Below are 23064 nucleotides of genomic sequence, written 5' to 3' on the forward strand. Positions count from 1 at the left end.
CATTAGGCTGTTGACTTTTTCTTCTTGATCTTTAGATTCCCTTAATACGAAATCCTTTTGTTAAAGAATTAAAAAAACAGAAACAAATACAGTGTTGTATGTCAGTTATATCTCAATAAAGACAAAAGCAGTCATCTTCAAGTTGTAAATTCTATAAAGCATGAACCTGATAAGGGATATAAAAGAAACCCAGTCTTTCCTTTGTTTATTAAGGTCTCTCTTGATTGCCCTTAGTTTCATTTTAAAAGAAGTGTCTGTGAATTAAAAAGAAAAAAAAAAGGTACATTTAGTATTTTGTTAGACTAGATTGAATTGCAGTAAGTTTACCTATGACAATTTTCAAAAGTCATTCAAACCTTGCAACAGAGGAAGTCAGTATGACCTGTAATAATCTATCCTTAGGGTAATGAGAAGTTATTACCTCACAGGCTGTATATTATTGAGGACACTAAGAGGAGAAATACAAACATTACTTTGAAGTCACATTAGTTTCTCAAAAATGAATATATACAACTCTTCCCATAGTTTTGTGATTTATTTATTTTTATTTATTTATTTATTTTTGGTCAGCAGTCGTTTTGGCATCTTCTGTTTGGGAAAATGCAACAACTCTCAGGTTTAAAATAGTATGACATTGGGATTTTTCCTTACTTGGAAACTGCACAAGGCTTTAAACCAAAAGAAAAAAAAAATAATAGGCTTTTAAAAAGTCCCTAATAAACCATTCTTTTAAGAAGCTCTGTTCCCAGCCGTCTAGCTTGTGCGTGTTTGTGTATTATGTTGAACCACATGAAATTGCCAAAGTTTGACTAGTTTTGGCTGACAAAACAATTTCATGGTTCAATCTCATACTCTCTCCTTCCTGTAATTATTATTATTATTATTTATTCCTGTACTTTTAAGACCGATGGACCTGTATGGCTAACTTACAGATACCATGTATGTGATATGCCTGTGTTTGTTGCTGATATTCTTCGTTTTTTCCCCCTCTCTGGTTGACTGGATTAGATTGAAGATGGAGGAATGCTTATGGGGAATAGAAGAAAGATAAAAAAGAACTGTAGAAGCTGTCTTTGTAAAACTTTTCAGAGTGTTCTAGCCTAGCTGTGCATATATTGCAGGTTAAACTATTGGGACGTTTCTCTCCATTGTAAAGGGAATTCATCTTCTGTCCTCAAAGGATCCTGATTATGTAAGAGTTTGGTTCAAATTACTGATTCATGTTTTCAAAATGAAAGAAATTTTATCCGTTCTCTTTCCCCTTGTAGAACGAAGATACAGTTGGTACTGGATGAGAACCTTAGTTTTACCAAGGCTGGTACTTGAGAGTGCCAGGCTAGGAGTTTTTGGCTTTCTGTGTAACTCATCCAAAAGAACAAATTAATGATTCTCATTACATTGCAAATCTAATATACTCAGCACTGTTCAAAGGGCTCTTTTAGAGATATGTGAGAGAAACAAGCAGAAAAGTTAATGAACTAGAATGCAACTGGGTAAGTGTTTCAGTCATCAAAGTGTTTTTGCTGAATGCCTTGTTTAGGCAGGCTGTGCTAGGTGATAAGGGGACACAAAGAAGAGTTGCAAGTTCCTTTTAAAGAGCTTCAAGTCTACTGAAGGCAACAGAAGTGTTGATAGGTATAAAAGAAGGCAGAAAAGAAGTACACTGTATAGGTTTGATTGAAAGTATCATGCATATGCATCATGACAGCATTAAAATATTTTCTTTTTTATTTTTGTCTACTCTCCAGAGTTTAATGTTCTAGTTAGAAATCATACTATATTGTTGGACTGGAGTCTCTTGGCAAAAATAATTAGCAACTTTATGAACTCCTAGTACCTGCTAAGACACATTCTGATAGTGATTGCTATTGGTTGCTAACTTGATACTACCTTCATTGGAATTTGACCAGTTTTACAGTTGACAGATATTTTAAAGTATATTTTTTTGTTGTGGCTCAGAAGAGGTGTCACTGCATGGGTCAGGATTTAGTAAACAGGAAAATAAATGATGATATATAACAGACATGTTCAGCCTCAGAGTTGTCAGCATACTGGGAAGTTTGCTAAGCTTTGGAAAAGAAATTTCTCACTAGACAACTTGGTCTTGTCCTAACTTGTTTAAAAGCCAGGGATACTATATTTTGGTCCTAGTTGTCTTCTAGGAAGTCTCTCAAACTATGACCCTCAAATAGACCTCCCCTTTTCTGAAATTGTTTTTCTGCTGGGCACCTGAGCAGTTGGCATGAAGAGCTAGAGAGTTCATGTAACACTAGGCTACTTTGCTGATGAACACTTTGCCCATGGTGCCAGCTATGAGTGAAATTCATTAGACTTGTGCTATCCTAGTCAATTTCCCTCTCAGCAGGTTGTGTGGTTAGAGCTCCTCAGAGTCTAAGGCGCATCATCCAGGGCTACTAGCTGCTGGGTTAGAAATTCTTTAAAATTGGAATAAAAGTGATATTATTAAAAAAGAAAAGAAAAACCAAAAAGACTTGGCTACAAAATAAATGAGAAGCAAAAAAGATAGAAAAAATTGACCAAGATCAAAGTAGTATTTTTTTTTTCTGGTTTTAATAATGGACTATGGTTCAGTAACAACAATTAAGCCATTAAAATAAAAGTTTTTAAACTTGTCTTTTTTTTAGGCTTAGAGAATCCTTAAATTAATTGTTAGATAAATTTGAAGTATTTTTTTAAAACTTCAAGTAAACTTAAGTTAGCATTTTATGATCCCTCAGTGTAGAGCTGTACCACACACCTCCAGAGCCAAATTTTATGCTCTTAACTAATGTGTAAAATTCACATCTTCATTGTCAATCTGCCCAAAAGATAGTTTTAAGTGGGAATTTTGAAATTTCATTCTGGCTCTTACTGGCAGTAATGGTAAGTGGGATTTGTAAAACTGCCTAAGGTGCATTTACTCATTACTAGACAAACAGTTCTTGAGAATGTGTTTTCCATCAAATGGAAGCATACCTTCACCACAGGTGATCAAGTGTAGCATTTCATTTCTTGAGTATATCATGGAATCATGAATTGCACAAACCAAGGAGCCCCAAATGCCACTCTGTTGCTTAGTTTGCTAGCTTAAGTGAAATAGCATGTCATGTGTATAAAACTGTTAACTCCCATCTGTGATTACATGGGATGCTTTAGTTGTAAATGTCTGTAGGATAGTGTTTAAAACCAGTGGGGACTCCGGTAATACCAATGGTATTACTCTGTGGGGATACAGCTGAATCCTGTTAATCCCCTTTCATGCCTATTACTTAAGTGGCCAGCGAGTGTGTGTTAGTTGAGTGATTTTTGTTGTTCATTTATACCTCTTTCTACAAAGGATTTGAGGCAGTTTCCAGAAGTATGTATCATATAAAAGAGTAAACAGTTGAGTGAATAACACTTTGCTATATATAATATATAATTATATATAGCAAAGTGAATAACTGAGCACCTGGATGGCTCAGTCGGTTAAGCATCCAACTTTTTTTTTTTGAAGATTTTATTTATTTATTCGACAGACAGAGATCACAAGTAGGCAGAGAGGCAGGCAGAGAAAGAGGGGAAACAGGTTCCCCGCTGAGCAGAGAGCCCGATGTGGGGCTCGATCCCAGGACCCTGAGATCATGACCTGAGCCGAAGGCAGAGGCTTAACCCACTGAGTCACCCAGGCGCCCCAAGCATCCAACTCTTGATTTTGACTCAGATCATAAACTCAGGGTTGTGGGATCGAGCCCTGCATCTGGCTCCGCCCTTAGCAGGGAGTCTGCTTATCCCTCTCCTGGTCCTCCCCCTGCTCGCTCTCTCTAAAATAAATGAATAAATAAAAGTAGAAAAAAGAAAAGAATAAAGCTATTGTAGAATGAGCATGTGATCCTAGAGTTTCAAGAGATGGCTTACATATACGGCTCATGGCTTCCTAGTAGCCAGGCAAAGGACCACATGATCCGTTTTATCCATACTGTCTATGCACAGCTGAAAACAAACCAGGTGTTCAGGAAAGAAATTTCTCCCTTGGATATTATAAACCAGTGTTTGATGTAATGGAATACGTCCTTCCACTATTCTTACAATATATTTTTTTTAAATAAAGCAGAACAGTAGGAAAAATGGCATATACTCAAGAGGCTATCATCCTAAACTAACAGACATATAGGTATTTCCATATTTGCTTCAGATCATCCTCATTTTCATTAAGAAAGAAACAGGAGAGAGCAACTTTGAATGTCTTATATCCTTATCCTGGCCTCATTCTTCTCCCCGGCTCTCCCATTGTGGATCTGATGCATAGCTTGTCAGTGTGTTTTGTTACTTCTATTGAATGCATATATTATATCTGTAAATAATATATAAATCTTAAATTTGCATAAATAACGTACTGCACATGACATTACAAAATTTGCTTTTTTTCACTAGCATTGTGTTTGATCTCATCTCCATGGTGCTGCTGATCTAGTTCATTAATTTTAAATCCTGAAATATAGTTTTCCATTATAATGGAAATAACCCATTTTAGTTTTCTGTTTCCCTCCTAATGGATTTTTGGTTTGTTTCTAGTTTTTCACTGTAACAAGCGGTGCCACACTGAGCAGCCTTCTCAGTGTCTTCTTTTGCCCACATGCTGGGTTTCTCTAGGGCAGTGGTTCTTAAAATGTGGTGCCAGGGCCCAAACATCAAGATCACTTGGGAACTTGTTAGAAGTGCAAATTTGTGGACCTAGCTCAAATCTCTGAATCAGAAATTTGGGGGATGGTGGCCAGCAGGTGGTTCAGATGCACACTGATGTTTGAGAAACTCCTACACTAGTGCATGGACAGTAAAAGCAGAATTACCAAGTCTTGGGGTGTGTGTGGACACACTGCGTACAGGAAGTTCCTGCCCAAAATACACATCCTAGTTTACAGTCTCGCCAGCAGTGTCGGAGAGTCCCATGTCCCCACATATGGTGTGGTTGATTTTTTTTCTTGCTGGTCTGAGAGGTGTAAGACTTTAAGAGCTATTTTATTTCCTTTTGTGTGAACAATATTTTTACAGGGTAGTTGGCCTTTTTTATGAATTTTGTAGAAAACTTACATATCAATTCATAAATTATCCCTTCGTCATGCATTGCAAGCTCTTTTTTTTCCCCCCAGATTATTTTTTGGCTTTGTTTATGGTACTTAAAAAAATTGTAACCAGATTTACCAATGTTTTGAATGGCTTTGTGTTTAGAAAGGCCTTGGAGGGGAGAAGTTGGACTTGGATTTGATATACTGCTGGGACACCCTCTTGAGATGTACAGCAGTTATTTAAAGGTGGCCTGTGGCTTATGAGACAGGTCACAGAGAGATTTGGGAGTCATTTGTATAAAAGCAAAACTCTGACACTGGGGGTGGGTAAAATGAGAGAATGTAGATCGAGAAAATGATGGAAAATTAAACCATGGAAGCAACACTGGAGAAAGAGACTCCAGTAAGAGAGACGGAGGAATGATCAGAAAACAGAGCAAGGAGCAGAATCTGGAAAATTGGGTAGTGATAGAGTATGTAAGCAAGGAGATCTCTAATGTCGCAGAGAAAGGAACACATCTAAGAAAGGGGAGAATGCTGCCCTTCAGGAGATCAGCCAGCGCTGAGTTGAAGAATGGAAGACTGCTCTTAAGAAGTTTGCACTGCAGTGTAGGAGATGAGACAGTAGTTAGAGAGGTAACAAGGTCATTTCCTTTTAAGAGTGGACTGTTTGTACCCCCAGAGAAAGGAGCCAGTGGCAGAGTTGTAGTGGTGTTCACTGTGCTGTCTCCTCTTTGGCACCCTTTTCATGGATGTGCTTTATCTGCCGTTTGGTAAGAAAATATTAGGAATTGGGGGGCGCCTGGGTGGCTCAGTCGTTAAGCACCTGCCTTTGGCTTGGGTCGTGATCCTTAGGGTCCTGGGATCGAGCCCCACATCAGGCTCCCTGCTCAGAGGGAAGGTTGCTTCTCCCTATCTCACTCCCCCTGCTTGTGTTCCCTCTCACACTGTCTCTCTCTCTGTCAAATAAATAAAATCTTGGGAAAAAAAAAAAGGAATTGAGCAGAGGATGGAAACAGGGTGATAGATTTGTGAGCAGGAGGCTGCTTCCGATTAGGTAGTCTTCTCAAGGTTAACACTGAACGCTAGAGCCATTTGAGTGATATGGTAGAGCATTCCAGGCAGGAGACACAGTTTCCAACCTGCAAGGTCAAACGGAAATAGGATAGTATACCATTAATCTAATAAAATCCTCATGCTTCTTGGGTCAACCAGGGTGAAGAGAGAACAGAAATCTTTGTGCCCTGACTTTGGAGATCTTGTTTAACCTTCAAACTGGCGATGTCAAGGGTTCCAAGTCCTCCACCTCCGGCAGAAATGTCGAGTGGCCCTGTAGCTGAGAGCTGGTGCTACACACAGGTAAGTTCATGTTATCACCCTGTAAAACATGTATCTTGGGAGGATTTGGGTGAATGAAGGAAATAAGATTTCTTTTCTTCATTAGGTTTCCTGCTTTCTCTAGGACATAACTGTCAAAGAGCGGATAGATAAAGTACTTGTCAGCTTTCCATTCCTTGGTTTTCCACATGACATCTGAATGTACTAGGCCAGTGGTTTTTCACTGGAGGTTGAAAGCAGGGGGAGTCTTTGAAACGAGATCCACTCACAGCCACCTTGATGGAAATATGTTCCTCTTTGGGCAACTCACAGGAAACCAGGTTTGAGGTTTGCAGCCCCAAGCAGTGTCATCAGCAATTGTCAAACACTGCTCTGAGCAGAGGCTTGTTTTAGGTACAGCTTTATTATCTGCTTGCCCACCCCTGTCCATGATTTTCTCACTTTCCACCCAGTGTTTCTCAGAAGTGGAGAAATGTTATGAAAGCAGTTGGTCACTGTGAGATTTCTTAAAATGTGGGTGAGGGACAGAAAAAGCTGAGCCACCGTGCCGGCCAGACAGAGCTATCTTCCTATGGGACTCATGCAGATGGAGGGAGGAAGGGAAATGATTATTTGATCTGCAGCCTGTTTTCCAGGTTGCCCACTTCCTATTTAATTTCTTGGTTTTCTGTCAACAGATCAAGGTAGTGAAATTCTCCTACATGTGGACCATCAATAACTTTAGCTTTTGCCGGGAGGAAATGGGTGAAGTCATTAAAAGTTCAACCTTTTCATCAGGAGCCAATGATAAACTGAAATGGTGAGGAAGACTATCTCTAGCTGTTAAAGTTTTTCTAAAAGTTACCTGTTTTGACTAGAACGTAAGATCCTCGAAGGCAGAGACATTGTTATGTTCTTCACGTATTCTCTAGTGCCTAGAACAGTGCCTGGAACGTGATAGGTGTTCATTGTAAAAATGTATTTTTAAAGACTTATTTATTTAAAAGAGAACATGAACGGAGGGAGAGGGAGAATCCTCAGGAAGATGCCTCACTGAGCACAGAGCCTGACCCGGGTCTCGATCCCTGGACCCTGAGATCATGACCTGAGCCGAAATCAAGAGTCGGCCACTTAACCAACTGAGCCACCCAGGCGCCCTCACTGTATATTTGTTGAATTAATTCAGTGAGTAATGTCAGGGATCAGCAAACTCAGATGGCTGTAGGGTAATATAAATGAGTAAAGAGGGCCAGTGTTGTAAATGATGTTCATACGTGGTGTGAGTGTTGAGTGACCTTCTAAAAGGGGTGGTGGCTGCTCAGCTCCAGCTCTCTGTGGCTGGGTGTGGATAAAGGCTGACCATTGTCATATTTGCTGACTTTTTAAGAAAAGCAAGAAGTTTAGATTTTAGCATGAAAATCTCAACTTTAAATTGCCTGCTCTTAAAACAGTGAAGGAGATTTATTTGCTTATGGAACCGGAATGCCCAGGATGTAGGGTGGTTTTGAAGGTAGTTTGATCCAGCAGCCCAGTGGTGAGATTAAGGACCCCATCTCTCTGTTCTCCACACTGTTGGACACCTCAAGTCAGTTTCCCTTGTGGTTAAAGGATGACTGGCAATAGCAATGGGTATAACCCACTTCCATCCAACAGAACTCTTTGAACTTTCTCTGAATTAACTCTGTGGCCAAGAATATGTCCTACATGTACTGACTGGCTTAGGTTTGGGTTCCCTCCATTAATCTCTAGAGCAAGGGGAATATGATCTGAGAGTCGGGGTCGGTCCCTTCCAAACCATGCATCCCCTTGAAGAGGCGCTGGCAGTTAAGGATACGGCCATCGGTTTGCTGCCAGGACCACAACACGTGTGTCAGCCACCCAGTTTGGATCTCTATTAACCTACTGAAGAGTTAAACCACTCTCTTTAGTATTTGTTGGCTGTGTGCATTAAGCAGTATATTACTAGGTGCCGAGAGAATGCTTTATTTTTAGGTGCTGTATGTATGTATGTATTTAAGAGAGAGGAGAACATGAGCAAGCATGGGGTAGGGGCAGAAGGAGTGGGAGAGAGAGAATCATAAGCAGGCTCCGTGCCCAGCACAGAGTCCAGTGTGGGGCTCTGTCTCATGACCCTGAGATCATGACCTGAGCTGAAATCAAGAGTCAGACTCTTGATTTCAGGCACCCTACTTGGGCATTGTATTTAAATTCACATCTTGAGCACAGTGTACACGGCATATGCACTGCCTAGAGGGGCACTGGGTTGGGCCACCTGTTTGAGAGAGGTGCTGTAACACTGGCAAGGCGTAAGGATACATATGGCCTGTGTATTATATGTGGTAGAAGTAGTGTGAACCACATGCAGTTCAACTAATGACATTTGCAACTTAACTCAATTGAACCTATTAAATCTGTCTGAAATTTGTCTTGATTCATTGGCAACAGATTGTCATCTCTGACTCCATTTGGAAGCCTAGCTTGGAACTCTACCCTGTGTAATGGGAGTTTACTTTTATCTGTGCTTCCTCCATACTGCCTTCTTTATTTCAATCTTAGGATATTATTGCCAGATTGATAAAATACCTCTAAAAGATGATTTACTATTCACCTATTTCTCTGGAATTTTTTTTCTCTCTCAAGGTGATAATAGAGAGCTCAATGACACTTTTTTTAGGGCGGGGGGAGGGGAGGCAGAGGGAGAGGGAGAATCTTAAGCAAGCTCCATGCCCAGCGCCTGATGCAGGGCTTGATCTCACAACCCTGAGATCATGACCTGAGCTGAAATCAAGAGTTGGGCACTTAAACAACTGAGCCACCCATGTGCCCCCAACATTGTGTTTTGCATAGTTTCATTATAGTCCTGACAAAAGAAGGGGGGCTGCCTTTCCTGAGATTGAGGATTAGAACACAGTGGAAGTAGGCTCAGTTTTAAAATATTTTAGGGAGAGAAAAAGGTGATTTACGAGATTATGAGGAAGGAGGCAGAGAGGTAAAGGATGTGTTGTCAGATTCTAGAATGCCCCTTTACTTTTGTTGTTTACTCTTTAAAAGGTGACTCCGGTTGCTCTCAAAAAGTGATTCCTGAGTAGTCATTCTGTTCAATCTGAATTTCCTGCTGTGGGGCCCGGACTGGTTTTCTTAACATCTTCCTTTCTTGAGAAATAGATGTTCTGTTTTTCCTGTCACTTCAGAAAGCCTATAAACGTGGATGCTTCCAACATCTTTTTTAAATTTTCCCTCTTTCGGGCAGGTGTTTGCGAGTAAACCCAAAAGGGCTAGATGAAGAAAGCAAAGATTATCTGTCACTTTACCTGTTACTGGTCAGCTGTCCAAAGAGTGAAGTTCGGGCAAAATTCAAATTCTCCATCCTGAATGCCAAGGGAGAGGAAACCAAAGCTATGGGTAAATGTTCTCGTCTTCATTCGACTCTTTATTTGCACATCAAACAATTTCATGCGCAGACAAGTGATGGATTTGATCTGGTGTGGTTTTTTGTTTTTTTGGTTTTTGTTTTGAATAAATCTAAATATGACTTTTATTTTTTTTTTCCCCACTCCAGAGAGTCAACGGGCATATAGGTTTGTGCAAGGCAAAGACTGGGGATTCAAAAAATTCATCCGTAGAGATTTTCTCTTGGATGAGGCTAACGGGCTTCTCCCTGATGACAAGCTTACCCTCTTCTGTGAGGTGAGTCCTTTACCCCACGCTGAGAGTCACAGTTCCCAGACCTGATCTGTATCCATAGACTTCATGACGTTGTGTCAGGGATGGAGAGGGAGAAAACTCCCTGAGTGGAGTGGTGCTCCACGAATGTGGTTTCTGTGACTGAAACTGCGTCACGATTTCAGGCTTGTTGGGCACGTCACCTTTCTGCTTGTTGCTACTGTGCTTAAAAACAAAGATTGTGCACTGTCTTGGCATGAGCGATTCTGGACTTGCTTGGGTCAGGATTCTGGCTTCTCATTGGGGGTGTTTTCAGGTAGCCTGTGGACAGACTGGCGCTGAAAGCTGAGGAGAATGCCGGCAGCTCGGTGTGTGGATTTGTCCCTTAAACTTCCTGACTTCTGATGTGTGAGGTCCACTTGGGTCTGACCTCAGATCACTTTCCTGTTGTGCTCCACTAGATGACTCGTCTCAGGAGTTGGGTATATCCTGTTTGTCTTGCTGGAGTAGTTGTGAAATGATGGCAAGAACCATTTTTTCTGGAGTGAAGGGTAGATAAAGCTCTCTAACTTGTGGTTAGCTAGCAGGGTTATCTGTCGTTAGCCAGGAGAGTTTCTCTCTCTCCAGTGACCTAAGAGTCTGTCTGGGTTTAACAGGAGAAGCCTTGAAGTATTCCCAAAGTCAGAGTGAGTTGGAAAGTGGTTTCTTTAATGGGCTTACATGTACCAATAAGTCACTTCATGCTGTTATCAGTATATTTACAAATACTCATAAGCTTACAGCATAATAAATGAATAAAGCCTCCAGTCTGATGGGATCTTTGTGTTCCCCATACTTTGTGTGGTCGAGAACCACTTCCTGAGCCACACCACTTGCAAGTGGCCACTGTGTGTTCATGGGCAGGGTGCGAGCAAGTTCCCTAACTACCGGTGTGTTCTGCCAAATAATGGGCTCAAGCTGTGAGTTAATGACACTTCCAAAGGCTTATGCCACCTGTGCAGCAGAGAACGGTGTCCCTTAGGGATCTTGCCCTTTCTCGGAAAAGGCCTGGCCAGCAGTAGTCGATTTCTCTCCCCAGTCACAGCTCATTGAGTATTTCTTTTGCAGAATAGTTGCTCGGGGTTAGACAAGTCTGGATGCAGAGTTTATTAAAGTACTACACTGAATATATAAAACAGTTGCATAATAGCTATGTCGTCTTTTTTGATGTGAAGTAAAAGAAGGAAATACTAGACCGATGGCATCTCTATAAATACATTAAAGTGTTGCAGTTGTTTTTGTCTGTGAACTTGAGTTTGGAATTGCATATAAGTCCTACTAGATCAAACCCAGCTGCCCAAGTGAAGAAATGAGAACAATTAGGTGGTTTCGTGTGAGGTTTGATGGAAACTTCAGACCATCAATTTAATCTTCACCTACTTTAGAGACCGGTATTTCAGAAAGATTTAGAAATAGTGGAAAATTCTGATTTCTGCTAGAAATGGAAGCCAGTCTTTGAACTGTTCTCAAGAAAGAGAACTCTCCTTTAAATATTGCCTCTGGTGTTTTAGGCAAAGTGTTCCCCTGTATTGCCACATTTTCCAGTCCACAGCGGGTCCAGCCTTTTCTCCCATGATCCCCCTTCCACCCCGCAGATCCATTCCAGCTGCTCCAACCCGTGCACTGACATTCTTGATTTGGAAACCGATTGGCCTGCCCTCACTTGGCAGTCTCTCATCCTGTGGTTAAGTCCAAGGCTCCGCTTCCCCACACGAAATTCTCTCCCTTCGCTTCCCCATATGAAATTCTCTGAGGAGAAATCCTGTGGTTAAGTTTAGATTCGTCTTACTGACTTAGAAGGGAAGTGAGATGACACTTTGGCAATGAGGAGATGTTGAGCAGGGAAGCGTCTGCTGAGTTCTGCTGATGCCATCGGTTTCTTACCATCGAACCAGGTGTGCCATCTGTTCCTCTCACACTTCTCTGTTGGCCACAGGTGCTGAGTGTTGCTTCTCATACTTGGGCTTGTGCCTAGTGAGACTCGTTTCTGTTCCAAGGCTCTCTGTGGACTTAGTAGCATTCAGCATTGCAAGACGGTTGCGTGGGGGGGTGTGTTGGATGTGTGGGTTTTAAAAATGTCTGCAGCTCATCTCAGTTCTTAGTGCTTTCCAAAGCTAGATCATTCTTTTCTGCATATTCTGTCCTTTTGACCTGTTGCTGCCTTCTGCCAGTGGATTATTTATAAACAAGTATTTTAGTTCATGTTTTATTTTATGTATTACTGGTTGAGCTAGTACTATTTTTTATTATTATTATTCAGAGGCTTTTATGAAGCCAACGTCCACATACAAATTTAGGTTATGAGCCCTCCACTGCTCTGTTCCTCACTCAGCCTTTGGCCTGGGCATTTCCATCCTGTCTGTCGACGGATTATTTATAAATAAGTTTACTGCATCACGATAAAAAAAAAAAAAGAACAGTTCTATGGATTCTTTTGGCTGTTCCTAGAAACCACATTCCTATCCTAAGGCGAAAGACTAAAAATCACATGTCTGTGTTTGGGCTTTATTTCAGTGGTATTACTGTTAATGAACATTTAAATGAAATTCGATCGCATACTGTCCAAATGCTGAATGGGTGGTCTTGTTTATAATGTGCCACACTGGGTTCACCTTCAGTTCTCAGTGATGTTTTTGTCCATTAGGAAATGTGTCCATTCTTCCAAGGTGATATGGCTTAGTTAACATATTTGGAAGCATTTTCAAAGTATTCCCTGAATTGTCTCATCACAATCCTTCGAGCTGGATTAGTTCTGTTATCTTCATTTCATGTTACTGGGAGAGAAGCAGCGCCTAGGGAGGTCAGGTAATTTTTCCTAACATTGTACCGCAAATTAGTGTCAGGCCATGTCAGCTCTGCATTTTCCACCTCTGGATGGCCGCGCAGCCCTAAGTGGAGCCGCATGCCATTCCCCCAAGGAAACGTGGGCTCTAGCAAGTTTTCCTAACAGAGAGTGTTTACTTTGGTAATGAAAGAATCAGGAAGGCTTTACACTTTAAATTTTCTCTTTAATAGTTCGTCTCACAGAACATCTGCATGAAATGTTTCAGCTTCTGTTGGCCCTTCCCTGTTTGTTTATACTGAAAACAAATAGCTACTAACAAGAAAGGGACAGATATTCCCCCTTCACTGTACGTACCTTTGACAGGTGGAAGATTCCAGTGTCCGTTTGTGATGTTGCAGTTAAAGTTGAAACATGAAATATCCTATGAAGTTTGAAATACCAAATATGGACCACGCAGACACTAGTTGACTCTTAAAATATCCCTTTTCTTCTCAAACATAGAATGTCCTTTCATAGCCTGGGAATGTGTATGTTTACCAAATTTGAAATATGTGAGTCTCTTCTTTTTTGGGGGGTTATTTGGATATATTGATTGAACTATATGACAAGGCTAATATTTGATTAGTCTTGACCTATGAAAATGGTGATTTTAATATGTAACGTTATTTAGGTTATAAACATACTGTAATAAACGCAGCACCCAACCCAGCAGCATCACCAATAACTTGGAACTAACCTGTATATGTTTCTTCACTCTCCCTTAGACCTGTCGTCCCCCCACTCAGGGAATGATGATAAGTAGCTGTCCGAAATTGTATGCAATCATTCTCTTGTTCACTATGTGTGTGCCTGAACAATGTACTAGTTTAGATTTGCTTGTTTTATTTGCGCTTTATAAAAATGGTTTCAGAATGTATTTATAATGATGGGTGTAACTCTAGTGCTTTCATTTTTAGTGCTATGTGATAGTGTGTTGTGTGAATGTAAAACAGTTTGTTGATTCATTCTTTTGTTGGACATTTAGATTGTGGCCAGCCTTTTGATTAAAAGTAATGCTGCTGCTATAAGCCATCTCTATGCAGAGTCTATTTTTTCCTTGATTGTTTTAATTATAAGGAAGTTAAAAAATGTATTTCCATTGGTCTTAGTTTGACTTTTCATGTTTAGATAAAATGTATAAGAATTGGCACACTCTTTAGTCTTTTATGGAAATTTTCTTTTTTAAGACAAGGAATTGACTTTAAAAGTGAGGCCCATTTACGACTTGAAATGTAGAGGGCTATACAGCCTTCCTGAGACATTTCCATGTAGTCATTTATAAGACGACATAAATGTCACAGTCACGTCATCTTCACAGCTGCAATTCTGAATGAGTCTCCGTAGTCAACTTCATAGGCATTAAAAAAATCTTTAGTTTTTCTCAAAATGGTCTCATTTTAGCATCATCATTTGCAGAGGAAAACAATCCCTTCCTAAGTTAAAAGTTTGGGCTCTGAAGACTCATTTGCGAATGCCATTTAAAATTTATTTTTAATTAAGCGTATTTAATGTTGGTAAGAGGTGCCAGACATTCAGCGCTCTGGAGACTTCAGGCATCCATATATCTACAGAACAAGTCTGGCTCAGACAGTAAAGGTACATTCTCCTTCCTGCTGTGTTCCTGTCTGTGTCTGGAGAGAGGAATTGCCCCAGTGAGACGGATCACAGTCTTTGGGCTCCACTCATTACCAAGCGTGCATCTAACCAGCAGAGGGTCCACTGGTAACCATAGCTTGACATTCGGCTTAGTTCCTGCCAGTTCATTTTACCCCATCCAGTAAATTGCCATCAAGTGTTAATGACTGGGCTCTTATCAACCTGATTTAATATAAGCTTAGGAACCCAGTGCCAGAAGCATCCTCCATTCCCTCCACTGGCCATCCCAAGAGATTCCTGCCTTTTCCTGTGATGAAGTGGATTTAATTGGTCTTTTCCTTTTCCTCCCCCCCGCCACTTTTTTAAAAAAAAATCAGTATTTTGAGGCTGTAACTGGAGACTGGAAACTTCTACTTCTGGTGTTAGTATGAGAAAGTGGCTGGACCAAATTAGAGATCTTAACATAGGACAAGAGAAAATCTCTGTGGGGGTAGTTTGTGCTGGGTCCTGAGCTATTAAAATAATGTTATAATCTGGCTCTGATAAATGTGCTACTGATGTTAAATACATTCATAATTGATTAAGTTGGAGACTTCACTGCACAGGATCATAATGGTTAGTTTGAAACAAATGAATACATTTCTCGACCTGATAGTAAATATCTCCCTCCTTCAGAAAAGAGACTACGGGTCATTTGGATGCCAGGGCATTCGTTTTGCCTCTGGGTTTATGACTGCATTTAAGGGATGACTTGCATCTTGAAGGTTGAGAGAAATTTGGGTCATTTAGGATATTCCTAAGCTGTCTTTCTCATCTAACTTGTAGCAGTAGAGCAAGAGTGAGGAGCTGATTCTTCAGGTTTGTGAATTCTGCTTTGGTATTACCAATTTTAACCTCATGTGATGGACAAGGTAAAGCATAGCAGTGGTTGTTAGGCAGAAGACTGATCTGCTGGGCCTTGACTTCAGTTTGGTAGTTTCCATTTATTTTAGAATGCTACGTTATTTATAAATCCTTGTGCTTGGTATCTAACAAGTTTATCTGAGTTTCACTGACCCATCTTGGTTTTTATCAAGGCTGAACAGTTAATTGAACTAGTTAAAGTGTGTTGCTATTGAAGTCATGGGGGGCAAGTTGGTTCCCTCTGTAAATCTGTGGCTGTCACTCTGTTCCAGGGCTAGAAGTGCACATGGGGCTGGAGCCAGGTCTCTTGTAGGTCACTGTCACAAGGGACTGAGGAAGGGTGTCAGTGGTGTGGGATACCCACCGAGTTGTCACTGCTGGGGAAGATCTTCCAGAAGATCTGAAGATCATTAGACTAACATCTGTGAGGAAATGCTAATTATTTACCAGGCCCAAGAGAAGCTGCATTTTATTTTCATGTTCTAGACCTAACTAAAATAAGTGAAGTACTTTTAGGCTTATCAGAAATTTTTTCTTTTAGAGAATTTTAAATGGTAGTTTCCATAGGAATTCTTTGTTTGTTTTAAAGATTTTATTTATTTGGGAGAAAGTGACAGAGAGATCACAAGCAGGGGGGAAGGATAGAGGGAGAAGCAGACTCCCCACTGAGCAGGGATCCCGATGCGGGACTCGATCCCAGAACCCTGGGATCATGACCTGAGCCAAAGGTAGCCACTTAACTGACTGACCCCCCCAGGTGCCCCTCCATAGGAATTCTTTGTATTTAACCTTTTGCTTAAGGCAGAATAAGGTAAACACTTGAGGTTTAATGTGTGCTTAGGTCAGTGTGCCTATCTCCCCCTACCACCACCACCCCCGTTTTGCCCCGGTTTTCAAGGCAGGGGAGGCAGAGTTTATTAGCATTTGGAGGAGAAGGAGATTTGTGGGGCTTTTGCCTCTCATCCTAGGATGGTGTAGAATAAGTATGATTGTGGCAGATTGGAAATTACTTGATCCACAGGATAAAGCCTTGATTTGTGGAGGTGGTTTCAAGAGAACATGACTAACATTTGTATCTGAATGTACTACAGCACTGAGGTAAAAGTCATCTCTTCTCCTGCTGGGAAGAAAACTCTTGGTAATAAAACCTTTGGGCTGTGTTTCCTTGTCTTTCACAGGTGAGCGTGGTGCAAGATTCCGTCAACATTTCCGGCCAGAACACCATGAATATGGTGAAGGTCCCTGAGTGCCGGCTGGCAGATGAGCTGGGAGGACTGTGGGAGAACTCCCGGTTCACGGACTGCTGTCTGTGCGTTGCCGGCCAGGAGTTCCAGGCTCACAAAGCTATCTTGGCAGGTTGGTCTTTATTCATGAGAAGCTTTAGTTTTGGTGAAACAAGGAAAAATGGTGGCTGCATAATCACCTTTTGAATAACATCAACTCTTCGAACTGGTGCACAAAAAAATAAAGCTAAATATATGTATTTTTATGGTGAGGACATTAGTTGTCATAACCAAAAAGCCGACTCTTCATAGAAGTGGAGTTTCTGTTTTTCCTCTCTCTAGGGGACTTGGCCACCATTGTCAAGCAGTAGATGATGTATATTGAATGCCTTTGCACCTAGAGGGTAGATGTCAAAACACTGGTTAAGAGGAGGTGTTAGCCCCTAGACAGGGGCTTAAGATGTAGTGGAGAAGATTCTGGACTTGGGACTAAACCAGCCCTGGAGCATTAGCCTTCAGTACTGGAGCGTTAGCCTTCCCCAGCCCTGGAGCGTTAGCCTTCAGTACAGACATACCAGAAGAATGAGAATTTGCTAGTGACGTGGAGGATTAGGTCTTGCTCAAGGCCATTGTCCTTAACACCAGAAAGACTGACAAAGAGTGGGAGCTGATAAGGCAGGACTGACTTTACTTCCCACAAAGGCATAGCAGTCAGCCACAGATTTCTGTTCAGACCATAAGACATAAGAGGAAATTGCATGAACTTTCAGGCAACAATTTTTTTTTACCAAGACTCTCAGCTCTATCATTCTAAAATACACACCTGGCAAAACCTCAGTCTGGCTCAATCTGACTGTCTTCCTGTTCCTGCTCTCAACTAGGTGTTGCTGTCTATTGCCAAAGGAAGTCATCTACTCTTAGGTTAGTGTCTCCACAAGCAGCTAGGCTCTTGGCACTGCCAAGAGCTCTTCTACAGATACATAGTTAGCTCTCTCTCTTTTTCCTTAACAATGGATACTTCAGACTGTTTACCAGTCTCCTTTAATGTCCGGACTCCTGAAAGAGTAGCTTGCTACTACTTCGGAGAGAAAATTGAGGCCCTTCTCCCTCAGCTCTTGCCTGTCGCCTTGCGTGCATTTTCCCTGCATTCTCTGTGGAGGTGGTGTTTTCCTCGTGTCCAGAGCGGGCTGTCTCTTCGGCTTCTGTTTCATATCGCATGCTGCCTTCCCAGAGTCCTTACTCTGCCGGTTATACCCTTGTTGCCTGGTATCTCCACCATCTCTCTTTCTCCGATTGTCTGTTTACCCTTAGCCTGGAAACTGGCTCAGCCGTCTCCCTCTAGTTATTCATTCATTCATATTCATTTTCTCTGTCTCTCCCTCTCTCTCCATTTCTCTTTAAATAGAGCTAAGTTTCTTGAGTTAGCACATTTACTGTCTCTGCTTCTTTCCTCCCACTTATCCTCAGTTCACCTCCGTGCCACGAAAGCAGTTTTCCAAAGTTCTCTGACCTGCTAATTCCTAAATTTGAGGGATTCCTTAGTTTGTGTATTATTTGACTTCTTTCTTCTGGTTTTCTTCTGATGCTCTGGCTACTTCTGATGTGTGGCCTCCCTCTTCTTCACATGTCCCTGTCAACACTGGTGTCCCTAAGGGCCTGCCTCAGTTTTATTTATTCTCATAGCAGCATTTTGAGTCTAGCCACTGAAGATCTTCTAAGCATACCGCTGCTTTGGACCCTTCCCTTTTTAAAAAAAACCACCAGCCCTTTTACTCTTCGGCTTTTGTGATATACTTATTTTAGTACCCTATAGCTGATAAGCCTTCTGAACTAAAAGCGGTGAGAATTAATGTCCCTTTGGAATATTTTAAAATATTGAGTCTCAGAGGGATAAGTGATTTGCCCAAGATAATGTGGTTAGAAAATGACAGATCCAGAATTAATCCTTTCTGACATAAACTGTAGGCCCAAGTTCAGGTGACCTGGTGGCCCAGAGTCCTGCTACATTTTCCATCTGGTGCTCCTCTCTCAGGTAGAAATTTGGTAGTCTCCGCCTTCATCAAAACTTCTGATTTATTCGACAACATGATAAAGTTTGAGGGTTTTAGGCCTTTTATTACTTTCATGGTTGAAATTAAGTTGACTTATTTTTCTATGTTCATTAGACCACAGTGGGCTTAGAACACCATTTCTCAACCTTTTTTCATTATCCCCACTCCCCCAAGGAAAAAAAATCAAATTATTCCTAATGGGAGATATTAAATACTAAGGATTAAGTTTTTGTCAGGAAGAGTGGAACTTTGAAGGACCACAGATGGTTGTCATACCTTAGTTTTTTGGTTTTTTTTTTTTGCCTCTTTGGGGTGTTACCATCTCTATTGTGAATGCGTGGCCTGAAGGAACAGAGCACCTGCTGTAAACAAGCATGCTCTTCCTCTAGTTAATGGTGCACTGAGCCCTGTTCTTGGCCTTCTTGCCGTGTGGTCCCTAGAACTGGAGAATTTAGTATCATTGTTCTAGGCAAAAATTGAGGTATTAGGATGCCTTGCTTAGACCATGAAGGATCTTCCGTTTGAACCCCCAAACCTGCCCAGAGGAGGTCATTGTCCTCCAGTCTGAGTAATTTCGTTCCAATATGAATGGTTGGAATGGAGCTCCTGAGAAATTATTTTGAAAGTTCTGATTTCTTTTTTTCCCTCTGTCATATTATTCACTTCTTGGTGTAATGTAAGAAGAGAGGGATTTTATTATTCCAGTGTAATTTGAGGCTAAGACCCTTTCAAGTAGCAAAAGGACAAGAAAGAAGGTGCTCTCTTCATAACAGAAGAACCAAGAGGTTTCAGTGTGATAACCTTATCTATCTCTGTTTCCCTTTCACTTTGTAGCTCGTTCTCCAGTTTTTAGTGCCATGTTTGAACATGAAATGGAGGAGAGCAAAAAGGTATGTGACAGAATGAAGATATGTCTTTTTAGCTAGGTGACTAGGTGCAGATGATTTCCCAATTTCACACCACATGTATTTTTCCAGTCACGTTATTAAAATGGAATACTGTTCTCTGAACACTTTCTGAGAGCAGGGAGAGGTGGTCCGGAAGCATTCTAGGTTAAACAGACTCATTCCATCCCAGGTAGATCATCGAGTTTTGTGTGAGGTTCTTAGACGTGTGTTTGTACTCAGGCGAAGAAACACCAAAAAATCAAAGAAACAGTTGTCTTGCTCTTGTATTTGAGAAGATAAAGGTGGTGCATATGATGGGAGCAAAGGCTGTTCTAATGAAATAGGGCAAAGAGAGAATTCTCATCCATGTTAGGTTTTAGATGATAACAAGCCTTTCTCTCACCAGAGCTTAAAATCATGAAAATTGTTTAGGGATTTTGTTCTGTTGGAATGTTTCTCATTTTCAGTTTTTCTGGCATAGAATCGGGTTGAAATCAATGATGTGGAGCCTGAAGTTTTTAAGGAAATGATGTGCTTCATTTACACGGGGAAGGCTCCGAACCTCGACAAAATGGCTGATGATTTGTTGGCAGCTGCTGACAAGGTGAGATGAGACTAGAAAAGGAATCATAAGAGGAGGAGTGTTTGTGACCTTGTGAGTTTCATGACTGGGCCTCTGTATTACACAGTAGGTAAGACGAGCGTGTATCTCAGTGTGCCCAGGGCAGTCCTGGGTTGCAGTAATTGATAGCACCACCGTTTTTATTTTCCAAAGTGTCCTGCTGTCAAAGTAACTTCTGTGGTCACCCTAATTACAGAAAAGAAGGGTAAGTTTGATGTTCACCTCCCTTCTCTTCCCCATCTCACATGTAAGCACAGGGATATTAAAGATTCAGATAATACTAACATTTGACTTTATAATGTACAAAGTGTTCTTGAGTTTATTAACTTTTTCTTTCTAAATAGTGAGAGATTTTTTTTTTAAACTTTTTCTTCTAATTCTAGTTAGTTAACCTACAGTGTTGTAGTAGTTTCATATATATAATATGGTGATTGAACAATCCCATACATCCTGTGGCTCCTGATGGGACAAGTGCACTCCTTGATCTCCATCACCTGTTTCACCCTTCCTCCCACCCGCCTCCCCTTGAGTGCATAAACTTTTATTTTAAACTTTGTCAGTAAGAGAATAGTCTTTTACCCAGTGTTGTGGTTAGCATTTTCGACTTTTACCTAAGGAGCTATTGAAGTATACCACAGTCAGAATTACAAGATGACCGGTAGCTCTTGGAAAGAAGAAATAGTACTGCAGTAAATGCGTGCGTTGATCATTTCATTTCAATTTGAGAAACATTGAAGTGTGAAAATTAAAGTATGGACCTTAGGATCAAGGAAACAGGGGAAGGACCAAAACCAGTAGGCCAATTATTCCCAAAAGAAGTTTGGAGGGAAATGTTGATGAAACACTGAGTTTAAACAAGTCAAATTGAGGTTCCTGTGTGTTGGCTGTCTTAACTGCAAGATTTCTCAGAATCTTTTTAGTATGTTAATGTACACTGTGAGTTTTCTAAAAAAATATGACAGACCGCATTTCTCTAGCTTAGTCAACCCTGAAATCCTTTTCCTCAAGAATCACCTCTGGGAATTAGTGTCCCCAAAAACACACCTGGGGTAACTGACTTTCTTTATGCAGATAGGTCAGAAAGAGCTCGGTAACCTGTCCTCCAAGGCCCTGTAGTCTGAGGAAGCACAAGCTCTTTTTCCTCTGGAAGTTTCTTAAAAGAGTTTATACCTGGCCAGCAGCAGACCCCATGAAAAGGACCAATCCCCGCTGGAAGTGTTGCTCCTCTTCCTACCGTATGATGCTCTGGCACCCATCTCGGGGCAGAGCTGGCTCAGACCTGAGGCCACTAGAGCCTTCCCAGGATTTCCCCGTGGGAAGAGTCTCCTTCCACCTTTCTCTGCACCTCGAGGACAGAGGAAGTACGTGCTTTGACAGTGGAGTTTTGTATTTATTGATCAGCTTTTTGGAGTGTTTGTAGAGGACGAGGCACGTAAATCCTCATTGATTGGGTTTGAAAGGATTGAGTAGTAGCTGTATCCTTTCAAGATTTTATGAATCCAGTTAGGCAGTGCGAACATTCCCTGTGCTCCCAGTCTGGCTCCGTGCTGACCACAGGAGTCTTGCTTTCAGTGGGGGCAGTAAGGAACTATCTGCCGTGAGCTCTGGAGAACTAGAAGACACAGCTTTTTGTAAACACGCGTTTATAATGATCCTGCCTCATCTGCCTTCTGATTTTCAGTGAAGTGTATACATGCCAGGTACTTAGCCCACTGTAGTGGGCTAAGGGAGGAGTAGTGTCAGAAAGCCCACTTTTCAGACAGAAATACTGAGGCTGAGCGGTATATATTCTCAGAGCCAGGGTTTGATGTCTGTGGCATTCCTGGGTTTTTATTCCTGCTCCTCAGCCAGAGAACGTACTGGGCAGCCCCCGTCAGTACGCAGAGCATGGGGATCGGCCTGAATTGGCATTCTGTGGCTGTCTTCAGTATAGTGTGCTAACTTACAGTTTTAAAAGATAAAGTAGTCGAATCACAGCAGTGCTTTAAATTTATGAATGAGAAGTAAGTGAAGGGTGCATTTTCAAATTCCATTCAGAATTTCCTATCAGACAGTCTTTGCTCCAAGCTTACTTGAAAACATTTTTACCTTTACACCTCATTGTGAGCTTCAGGAAAACAGAGTAAGAAATCTTTCATGGAAGGATCTAAACATCTAAAATTTACCCAAGAGGCTGAAACAGCTTCTTCTGGGCTTTTCCAGTCTCCTGGGGACACGTGTAATTAGACCAAAAACAAAACAAAACACGTCGGCCAGGCCTGGGAGACACAATTTCAATCTCCTGAGTAAGTACAGCCATTAGGCAGGTTTTTCAGAAGCATAATTAAGAAAAAAAACTTTGTCTCCCAAGGGACAAGAATGGCTACTTTTGTCTAGTTATGCAGCAGGGATCAGAACTATTCACAGTAAAAAGTCCTTTTAAAAGAATGTATCGAGAAAGGATAAGAGGAATGTTCTGTGTAGCACTGTATAAAGACCGAACATTTATTCAACCTTTTCCAGGCTTTTAAAACAAAAACAGCAACCTAATTTCTTGCTTGTCTAGTGTCATTCCTGTTTTCAATGGAAACTGTTTTCTAGTTACTCAAATGTAAAAAATTAAAGCTGCACCAAAACCAATAAAACTCTCTTTTTGCTGCAGGAGATCACAGTGCCCACAGACATGCCTCCTCACCCAGAATTCATAAAAATAAAATTGTCTTGGTTTGATTGCCATGATTCAGCATGAAGTAGTTATTGTGTCATTGAGTTCTGAGGTCCTGGAGGTGGGACCAGTACGGAGACTGTGGATACCCTTAAAGCAGAGGGTTCTCCTATGAACTGATTAATAATGTTTTATTTTGTGACTCCTTTTATACCTTCCTCCTCCTCCTCGCTCCTGAAGTTCCTTAGTA

At 41.2% G+C, this 23064-nt stretch overlaps 1 protein-coding gene across 3 annotated transcripts in view; it reads left to right on the forward strand.

The window, feature by feature from the left end:
* Positions 1-23064, forward strand: part of SPOP (speckle type BTB/POZ protein) — a 64959-nt gene that overhangs the window by 38199 nt on the left and 3696 nt on the right. For 2 of the 3 annotated variants that reach the window (XM_032872146.1, XM_032872147.1), the window contains 7 exons: positions 6261-6404; positions 7061-7182; positions 9613-9764; positions 9922-10049; positions 16566-16743; positions 19496-19551; positions 20030-20152. In XM_032872146.1, coding sequence (XP_032728037.1) covers positions 6327-6404; positions 7061-7182; positions 9613-9764; positions 9922-10049; positions 16566-16743; positions 19496-19551; positions 20030-20152 — 837 coding nt within the window. In that variant the 5' untranslated portion in view covers positions 6261-6326. Of the gene's footprint in view, positions 1-6260; positions 6405-7060; positions 7183-9612; positions 9765-9921; positions 10050-16565; positions 16744-19495; positions 19552-20029; positions 20153-23064 lie in introns of those variants that run through there. The other variant, XM_032872148.1, reaches the window with a different exon arrangement.

This window comes from Lontra canadensis, unplaced genomic scaffold, assembly GCF_010015895.1.
Source record: "Lontra canadensis isolate GAN:19392208 unplaced genomic scaffold, GSC_riverotter_1.0 scaffold43, whole genome shotgun sequence".
Lineage (NCBI taxonomy): Eukaryota > Metazoa > Chordata > Mammalia > Carnivora > Mustelidae > Lontra > Lontra canadensis.